This window comes from Clarias gariepinus, chromosome 11, assembly GCF_024256425.1.
Source record: "Clarias gariepinus isolate MV-2021 ecotype Netherlands chromosome 11, CGAR_prim_01v2, whole genome shotgun sequence".
In the NCBI taxonomy this organism is placed as follows: domain Eukaryota; kingdom Metazoa; phylum Chordata; class Actinopteri; order Siluriformes; family Clariidae; genus Clarias; species Clarias gariepinus.
This window is the reverse complement of record NC_071110.1, coordinates 619,194-630,000: the sequence shown is the minus strand read 5'-3', so window position 1 is coordinate 630,000 and position 10,807 is coordinate 619,194. Positions and strand designations below refer to the sequence as shown.

Here is a 10,807-nt window from a genome sequence, read left to right as displayed (position 1 = left end):
GTAACAGACCAGAGGTTTATCCCACGCTGCTGTTTACGTGAATCCTGGGCTCTGATTGGTCAGAAGCTGTTAGGAGTGCCTTTTCCATCAGTACTAAATCTATCATGGTTGGTGTAAGAGGAATAAAACACTCACACTGTTAGTGAGGGAAATAAACAGCCTCAGAGTGGTAACAGGAACTCCACTTCATCACATGTACTCTAACACACACACACACACACACACGCACACACACGCTTAAGGTGTTAACTACACTTACTTTAATTAACTGCACTGTCAGGGCGGGTTTATAGCGGATACTCAGAGAGAGTGACGATTGACAGGACGCTGTGGGGACGCTGTGGGGACATCGAGGACTTTGTGTGAACGTTATGAGGATGTTGTTTGGGACGTTGCAAGAATGTTGTAGGGATGAAGCAGGAACAGTGGGGAAGTTACTGTATGAGGAAGTTGTGGGAGGCTACAAAGGTGGTGTTGTGAGGACATTATGAGGAATTTCCTGGGACATTGTGTGAGAAAGTTTTGGAGATGTTGTGTGAATGTTTTAAGGACAGTGTGTGGGGATTTTGTGGGGATCTGGTTATTTCTGCTGTTATACCCCCATCTCACCTGTGCGGTTTGACTATATGAGGAACGACGCTTTGAAAGATGGAAACCTCATCACAGGCCAAAACTCGCGGTGAATTCAATTCAATTAAATTTTATTTATATAGCGCTTTTAACAATGGTCATTGTCTCAAAGCAGCTTCACAAAAATTAAAGAATTATTATGATTTTTTTTTAGAAAAGAAAAGAAAATATTTGGAAGTGTGTATGTGTGAGAAAAATGTGTCTAGATAATAATGAGATGAATGAATGAAATGTCTCTGATGAGAAGCCAAGAGTGACGGCGACAGTGGCAAGGAAAAACTTCCTGAGATGGTAATAGGAAGAAACCTTGAGAGGAACCAGACACAACAGGGAACCCATCCTCATCTGGGTGATAACAGATAGAAATAACATCATGTGTGTTGTCCAGGTGAAAGTTCAATATAACAGACGTTGTGTAGATTAACATGAAGTCCAGTTCAGCACAGGGAGTCAGTAGGTGCAGATGGCAGATGGGGTCTGGATCACTGGGAGCACAGGAGCAGGATGTGTAGCTCCAACCATCATAAAGCAGAATCCAGCTGGAGCTGGTCCTTCTCTGGATGCCTCAGGATCCTTACAGGGTTGGCCTTTGTCTACTGAAGCTGGTACAATCTCCAGATGCCTCGGGATGGGTAGAAAAATACAGAAAAGATGGAGAGAATTAGCGTAGTTGCCATTCAGGATAGGTGTACTGGAGTATGAAGTTATGGGATGAGTTACGCGTATGCCAGATTAAAGAGATGCGTCTTGAGTCTACTTTTGAATTGGGAAACCGTGTCTGCTCCCCGAACAGTGTCTGGAAGGCTATTCCAAAGCTTTGGAGCCAAATATGAAAAAGCCCTGCCCCCTTTTGTAGATTTTAAAATTCTGGGAATTACCAGAAGTCCAGAGTTTTGTGATCTTAAGGAGCGTGGTGGATTATAGCGTATCAGAAGACTGGTTAGGTATGTGGGAGCTAAACCATTTAAAGCCTTGTATGTAAGTAATACTATTTTGTAATTAATTATAAATTGAACAGGTAGCCAGTGCAGGGATGATAATATTGGGGTTATATGATCATATTTTCTGGATCTAGTGAGAACCCTGGCGGCTGCATTTTGGACTAACTGAAGCTTGTTTATTGAGGATGCAGGACAACCACCTAGTAATGCATTACAATAGTCCAGTCTGGAGGTCATGAATGCATGAACTAGCTTTTCTGCATCAGATACGGATAAGATGCTCCATAAGTTTGGCAATATTTCTAAGATGGAAAAAGGCTGTTTGATTGATTTTCAAAGGACAAGTTACTGTCTAATATTACACCTAGGTCTTTTACTGTTGAGCTGGTAGTAACAGTACATCCTTCTAAACGCAGGCTGAATTGTGAAAGTTGTTGTGTGCTGGTTTTTGGGCCGATGAGTAATATCTCTGTCTTATCTGAATTTAGTAAAAGAAAGTTATTGGTCATCCAATCTTTTATGTCTGGACACACTCGGTTAATCTAGACAATTTGGGTATTTCATCTGGTTTTGTTGAGATATATAATTGGGTATCATCAGCATAACAATGGAAACTAATCCCATGCCTTCTAATGATGTTTCCCAAGGGAAGCCTGTATATTGAGAACAGCAGAGGTCCTAAAACTGACCCTTGTGGGACCCCATATTTCACTGGCATTACATCAGACGGTTCTCCATTTAGATCTACAAAATGGTATTGATCAGACAGGTATGATCTAAACCATTTTAATGCCTGCCCCTGAATACCTATATGATTTTGTAGGCGGTCTATGAGAAGATTATGATCTATGGTGTCGATTGCAGCACTAAGATCAAGTAAGACTAGTATTGAGATGCAGCCTTGGTCTGAAGCTAAAAACAAGTTGTTCGCAACTAGTGCAGTTTCTGTATTATGATGGGGCCTGAAACCTGACTGAAATTCTTCTAGGATGTCGTTTTCCTGCAAGAATGTGCATATTTGAGCTGATACTACTTTTTCTAATATTTTTGATATGAACAGAAGGTTTGAAATTGGTCTGTAAATCATGATAAACCGATGAACCGTACTTACGGCCACAGCGCGGAACCGCATAGGTGAGATAGGGGTATTAGTAGGTGAGATGGGGATATTAGTAGGTGAGATGGGGGTATTAGTGGGTGAGATAGGGGTATTAGTAGATGAGATGGGGGTATTAGTGGGTGAGATGGGGGTATTAGTGGGTGAGATGGGGGTATTAGTGGGTGAGATGGGGGTATTAGTGGGTGAGATGGGGGTATTAGTGGGTGAGATGGGGGTATTAGTGGGTGAGATGGGGGTATTAGTGGGTGAGATGGGGGTATTAGTGGGTGAGATGGGGGTATTAGTGGGTGAGATGGGGGTATTAGTGGGTGAGATGGGGGTATTAGTCGGTGAGATGGGGGTATTAGTCGGTGAGATGGGGGTATTAGTAGGTGAGATAGGGGTATTAGTAGTTAACAGATTATGGGCCAAACTTCACTGAGTGATGATGGTAGAATAATTATAAAGGTCTTGACTAAAACAACATGCATGAGGAATCACAAAGGAGTTTTCATTTTCTGCAAAAGTACTCCAACTAGTTACTTTTATCAGAAAGTAACGCTGTTATGTAACTGATGACTTTTTATAGACAATAATTTTGTAATGTAATTGGTTACTTTTAAAGGTACTTCCCCCAACACTGCTGGGGACTGTGTGGAGAATTGGGAATGTTGTGGGAAAGTTGTGAGGAAGTTATGGGGATGATGTGTGGATGTCATTAGGAAGTTGTGGAGATGTTACGAGGATGTTGTGAGGACGTTGTAAGGATGCTGATTTGACCACTTCAGCACTGCCTGTCTCAGTTTGGCGCCTGCTGCAATGTTTCCGCTCCGTCATCATCATGTGTGTGCTGTGCATTAGTGTAATGTCCTAAAGTGATAAACTAATGGCTCACTAATGGCCATGTGTTTTCCTCCAGACGGAGAGCTAATCAATGACTAAGGGTGGGGGAGAGAGAGACAGAGAGAAAGAGAGAAAGAGAGAGAGAGAGAGCATGATAGACACTCAGACAGAGGGAGAGTGGGAGAGACAGAGAGGTTGAAAAGACAGAGGGGGGACAGAGAGAGAGAGAGAGATGTAGTAAGTGACTGGAATTGGCAGTAACGTAGATCAGACACATGACTGATGTTCCTCATCTCTCTCATTCCTCTGCAATGGGAAGTGTTTATCACCTTCACTCTCTTTCTCTCCTCTTCTGCCTTTCTGTTTCTTTTCTTTTTTAATCTTTCTTTCTTGATTCTTTTTTGTCTGTTGCTTTCATTTTCTTTTTTCTCTGTGTAAATAACGCTTGTGTAATAATAATAATAATAATAATAATAATAATGCGTGTGTGAGTTGAATAAAGATGCATCTATAAGCTAATTGATTACAGAAAATGTTTCTGCTGCTGCGGTTCATGATGATGATGATGTTGACAACGTTTTGTGACTGTGCAGTCGAAGTCCCTGAGGGAGCGGTGGTTGTTGGATGGTGCACCCTCCAGTGGAGAAAGCGAGTTTCAGCGACAGCTGCAGGAAGACGAGGCTAAAACCAGGGCACTGGAGCACAGCGTTCTCAGGTGGGTTCCTCGTCCAGTTATTGCTCCATGTTCTCGTTAAAGAAACATGATTGAGATATAAAGTGTGATCTACATCCTGAGATCGATGTTTTTCTGTTTAAAGGCCATGAGCATGAGGTAAGTTATTGGATTTACACGCATAAATATTTTACACAACTGTCTGATTGGCTGTGTAACAACCATTTTGTGGTAGTTATATAAATATTTAATTACCGCTAAGTTTAAGGATGGTGAGAAGTGTCAAAAACTTTTTAAAATAAGAGAAATATTAAATAGAATCTTAAAACTGTGATTTATTCTAAATTACATATTCTAAATTTCTAAATCTTTAGAGCATGAAGCTTTAATAACCATGAACTCTTTAGAAAAAGAACAGCTTTTAAGAATTTCAGATGATTTTAATGTAAAACTGTAAGGCCTTCTTCAGACAGGATTAGTTTTTTCATGTAATGCAATTGTTTCTATAGGATTTATTCTGAGTATTTCCTGTCACAGTGTGTTTTCTTTCTTCTGCAAACTAAGCAGGAATAAGTAAGCATAAATGTTTTTTCCCCCTAAAGTATAAAGGAGTTCCAGGAAGCGCTTATACTTTTCTTTATTTTTGTTGCCTCACATCAGGACCAAATGTTTAAAGCGCAGAATGATGAAGTGCCTTGTTCGTGGGATGTTATGTATTTTTAAATATTTTAATGAACACATTATGACATGAGTGATGGTTATGATGTTGTGTATTTGTGCGTTTTACGTGTGTGTGTGTGGGGGGGGGGGTGGCAGGTTGGAGCAGGAGATCGAGGAGCTGGAGACTGGTGTTCCTACATCTAAATCCAGCGCAGATAAAGAGAACCTCATAAACGTGAGGAATTAATTATTACCAACAGGACTGTATTAGCATCTGATCTTAAATACTGAAGTTATAGCAAATCATTTCTATCATTTTTCCAGCAATTGAAGCTTCCCTTAAATTATAACTGTAAATAATTTTATTAATTATTGTAATAATTGTTAAAAATAATTATAACTTAGTAATATTGGTGTAAATTGGTTTATTGTTAAATAAACTCCTTTTAATTTTAAATTAAAAACTCCTTCTTTTCTTCCTGTTAGACTCCTGACGGCCCTGGAAAAGGTATTTCACATTTTTAACTTCATTTAACTTCATTCATAGTGTTGTAATTATAATTATCATTTAATTATTATTAGTTTTGTAATAATTTATCATATATTTAATTTATTTTAGGACTCATCCCAAAGGAAAAGTCATTTTAAAGTCAGGGGCTTTTTTATATTCTTTCTATTGATTTGTATACATATAGATTTAAATATTACAGTATAGAGTTCCTAAATGATTTGTCTAATAAATTTAGGTTAAATTTTTTTTTTAAATAAATAAAGGCGAGATAAACAGGTGGCACGTCCCTGTATTAAAGGAAATTATTATTTAATTATTATTAATTATATAAGGGAGATGTGGAATGTGTACAGGAATGAAAAGTCAGACAAACAAGTTTATTTTATTATAATTCAGGGTTCTTATCAACTAAGCAAAAACTCACCAATCGAAATTGCGTTTTAGATGTGTTTTGTTAGCATCGTGCTAGGGAGCTACGGTAACTTGGCTGAGGGATGTGCATGTTCTTCATCAGGAGTACACACACTGGTCTACACAGTGTCAGTCATTTACAGCCGAGACGTCGGCCGGTGCTTATTACTGATTCCGAGAGTAGTGTGTTGCTCTGACCTCACTCTGTACACAGGGAAGGAACTTTGGGGATTTGGGGAATAAACCCCCGAGTGACTTCTGCTGTGGCCGTGTTTTATATCATGAGAGTCTCTGTGGAGAAAGAAGTGTTCACCAAGTTGTGCAAAAACAGTAACGGCGCCATCATCGGGAGCAAATAGTGCCAGTAATAGACAGCTATAGATGGCGCGATTACTGTTTATACAATGGCCTTTGTAATAAAAAAAAGAGAATTGTAATCAATCAACAATCATTCGTAAAGTTAAACAAAATAAAATAAGATGCTGAAATACAGATAATACAAATTTTCCTTCTTCAGCCCAAAATATTTTGCCACACATTTTTTTGTTGTTCTGTTCACTTTCATAGAAAGTTTCATAGAAAGCATAAATTAAAGCTATAAGACATGTAGAGATATTACAACATGCTGATAATAAAGACAAACATTTTCCGCTCACTGTAGTCTGATATTCAGTCTAGGATTTAGACACAAATTGTCACTTTTGTGATTGATTACTTGGTAAAATGTTGACAGATAACGGTGTAACGTGGACACTGCCAAAGCTGCTGCTGTTATTTCTCTGGAATGTTTTTTGCTAGCAAGGACATTTAGACAGAGAGAGGCTGGAAACAAGACAGAAACATCCAAAACATCAACATTTACCTCAGATGTGTTAGTAAATCAGCTGGAAAAACCTCAGAACATAAACAAAACATGAACACTGTTCATGAACAAGATAATAACTGAGGCTAATGTTTGGTTTGCTGTAAGGTCACAGTAAAATAAGACGGAACCATCTGGAACATCAACATTGAACAGATTTTTTATTAGAAATACTCTAGGTTCACTTTTTTATATTATACTTTGCACTTAGCGTTGGCTGCTAACATGCTATTAACTTTTAACTTATAACTTCTTCCCTCTTAATCACTATTTTCCAGTGGAGAACGGCGTCCCTAAAACCAGACAGGTGACCGGCATCGAGGCGAAGCTGGAATGCACAAATTTAGACGCGAAGGCCATCGAGAACGCTAGTGTGGACCACCCGGTCACCATGGTGTTCATGGGCTACAAAAATGTGGAGGACGAGGACGAGACCAAGAAAGTGCTGGGCATCGAGGACGCCGTGAAGGCAGAGTTTGTCGTTATTGAGGACGGCGAGAACAAAGCAGCGACAGAAGATGCAAAGAACGAAGAGAAAGCTCCCTTGAACGGCGCCCCCTCCAGTCCAGGCGACAAGAAACAGGACGAGGCGACGAGCGGAGACGAGGCGAAACAGGACGAGGCCAAGAAAGAAAAGCAGCCGTGCAAGTGTTGCGTCGTGATGTGAGCATGGGGGCTAAAACTTTTACTCTAAAAAATGCTTAATATTACACACAAAAAAATACTAACCCCAGAGAGGAACTGTTGTCACTTCAGTGATTAGAGTGGATGGTGTAAAAATGACAATGCAAATGAAAAACATATCATTAACATCACCGCTTTATTAATCTGTATTGCTAGCATAAATATCGCTAATGACATCACTCTTGTTGTCATTGCTAGAGCTATGATGAATAATGTTGTTGCAGCCCAAAAGACTAACAAGAACTGTTAGCGGTGCTAGTTGTATCGTTTACGTCATCTTTGTTAGCATTGTTAATGGTTCTGACTCCTTGACGTTGCTGTAAACATCCAAATCATTATTACTTCATAATTATTTAAATTACCCTGACTTAAGTCTTTAAAAAGGACTAAATAAACATGCAGGAAATGGAAATGAGCTGGATCTGTGAGGAAGATCAATATTTACCTCAAATCAGATTGCTATTATTACAATTTACTTAACATTTATTATAAATGTAATATATATATATGAAAGTTCTAGTACTATGTGCACGGTCATGACATGATTAGTACTGCCAAGAGAGGTAATTTTACTGCCAACTACATTAAAAAAAAAGTAAATTTGCTGGCTTTTATATAGATGTTGTAAAGCTGCAGTAGCTGAAAATCCGATAGAACCTTCAAGATCATCAACATTTACCTCAGATTTGGTGGAAAAACTTTGGTACGAGTAAAAGTAATAACTCTAAATAACTTTGCATCCAGCAGTAGTTTGATTAGCATGGTGCTGATTTATTGACAAGCAAAAAATCAATACGAATCTTATTGTTATCACTAATATATTATTATTAGCATTTATGTAATAACATGCGTGTTAGCAGTGCTAGTAGTAACAACAAAACTGGAATCTTCTAAACATTTGTTTATCTTAACGTTAATTTGTGAAAAGACGTCCATATTTTCCTATAAATTATGCTAAAGATTTAGCTAGCACATAACGCTAACGATGAAAATAGTAAAGATCAGAACATGGATTTTTATCACAGTTAGCATTGAGATTTTTACACTGTATTTCATTACTGTTATGCGGCTGCACGTCCTCTCTGTGTTTGTATTTATATTTCTGTATGTATGTATTTGTATGTATGTTGTTTAGTTTGTACTTCTTTTTTTATTTCTATTGATATTTTTCTATCTTTCTGTCTTGACATTTCTATTATACATAAATATATATATATATATTAAAAATATAAACTTATATTTTCATTATGTGATCTTAGTGCTTGTGGAGGGACAGAAGGGTGGAGTTTGGTGTCTTTTCACTTGTTTTAGTTTATTTTTAAACAAAAAATATATATGAAGGACATCTGACTTTGAATATTTATCTCGCTTAGTGTTTCTACACTTTTAGTGTCATTCTCCATAAGATCAGATTATTATATTACAGAATTATTATGCTTTTATAACGTATGTATTACGTGTTTATTTCGTGTTTCATCATCTCAGACCACTGTGACACTGTAGTATGCGCACATACAGTACACACACGCAGGCACGCGTGCGCATATGCACAGCACACACACTTGATGGTAGGAAAAGATGTGTGTAAAGTGTGTAAATAAATGTGATGTATTGTTTTTGCTGGTTTATGAAATACACATGAAATAAAGTCATGTTTTTACATCCTGTTTCCTGGCAGTGGGCGTGTCCCAAACCACAGACCCTGTACACTATGTAGTGCACATAATCACCATAATTATCCACTAATGTCCACTATTGGCATGTCTCAAACTCTTTCCATTAGGGTTGGTTTAAATTTTTTATATATTTTTTTGTAGTGCTTTAAACTCGGCGCTCGAGTGCCACTCGTGTCATGGTGGTGTTTTTGGTTCTGTTTTTGTGGATGATGGAACCCTGTTTGTTTGTCCTTGCTGTTTCATGCTGTGGTCTAAGTGCTCGATTAAGGAACAAAAACAAATAAAACCTGTTGTGCTATGATGGTTGCTGTCATTCCTGTTCATTTAAAGATTACATCCACATTGTAGTAGTGTACACACACACACACACACACACACACACACACTCATGCAGTCCCTTCACCACTCTTGATTTGTTCTACAGGAAATTATACATATTAAATAATATCCTTCATCTTCATGCTCTCTTTTACAAAAAGTATATGAATATGTAAGTGATAAAACCATGAAACTCTACATGCTCTTCCAACTTTACCTGGGAAAGCAGTGTTCTGAATTTTCATACTGAAAACTGATTGGCTTTTGCATTCAATGATGCAGAAGCATTATCATAAGATAGATTCCTGTTTCTTCTCAATGCATCGTTTTACTCTTAACCTTCCTTTGTTTAGTACACTGTCAGGTTATCTTCTTGTGTGAAACTATTACTGAGAAGAGAACTTGGAACTACGCCGTGTTCATGATCGGCTCGTTTCAGCTATGAAGTGGGCGAAATATTGGCAGTACGATATGATCAAGATACCCAGGCACCAATTCGATTTATATTATGATGCTGTAAGTATAAAAATAAAGTGATTTCATAAATATCCCGATTTAAAAATTCTGATTCTGCTACAATTCTAAACAAAATAATTCACTCCTACCACATGGGATGCTGTGCTGCCCGCCCATGGGTAAATAGTTTGGAGCACCTATAATCCTACGCCATCACCTGTAGGATTATAGAGGAACTGCAACATTTTTCCACTCTTCCCGTCTATAAATTACAATATTACTAAAACAAAAAGAAGAAAAAGACTGAGGTGTCAGTGTAGCGATACATGAACTGCCACACAAAAGAACTGGACTATTTAACTGTATTTTAACTAACATATAACCCACGGGGTTTCTGAAGATCGGTTTTGAAGCTCAGCTGTTGGAGCTCTGCTGGTCATCATCACCATCTTGGCAGGAGCTGACAGAACAGAGCCTGGCTTTTGGCTAAGACCTACCTCGGTTACCACACGCTGGCTAGCTTATCTTTGAGCTTAACTACAATACTACTGAAAATTTCATTAGATTGTAGTGATGGGACGTTTGGATCATTTTAGTGACTCATCAAAATGAACAAAAATCTTTTTTGAGTCATTTAGTTCATTTAATTCTTTTGATCAGAAATAAAATAAAAAGTTACATTTTCAATAAACAGACCCCCAACACGTCTACACAAATTTTGGCTATATTTTCAGGAATGAAAACATTACAATGCAGCTAATTGCGAGCAGCTAGGGTTAGAGCAGCTCACCTCTCATATCTTCTGGTCCGCGTAGACTCTTCTGTTCGTTTGAATCTATTGCACTGCATAGCGTATATAGAAGTCACGGCACAAAAGAATGAACGACTTGGACTAGAAGATTCAAAGTTAACTACTCATTTCTGTTTCCTGTACATAACCTAAACCTGTACATAACCTAAACCTGTACATAACCTAAACCTCCGGGCGTTCTGTAGCCCTGAGCTCGACCAGACGTACCCGATTTTGCTCACAGAATGATAAT

The 10,807-nt window shown here is 38.1% G+C and overlaps 1 protein-coding gene across 1 annotated transcript in view; it reads left to right on the top strand.

Moving 5' to 3' along the window:
* The window catches only part of palm1b (paralemmin 1b), an 18,359-nt gene extending 9,068 nt beyond the window's left edge, over positions 1-9,291 (top strand). Inside the window, exons 4-7 of the mRNA XM_053506802.1 lie at positions 4,107-4,228; positions 5,003-5,081; positions 5,333-5,354; positions 6,909-9,291. Of these exons, the coding sequence (XP_053362777.1) occupies positions 4,107-4,228; positions 5,003-5,081; positions 5,333-5,354; positions 6,909-7,297 (612 nt within the window). The 3' untranslated portion in view covers positions 7,298-9,291. The remainder of the gene's footprint in view (positions 1-4,106; positions 4,229-5,002; positions 5,082-5,332; positions 5,355-6,908) is intronic.
* The last annotated feature ends 1,516 nt before the right edge of the window (positions 9,292-10,807 follow it).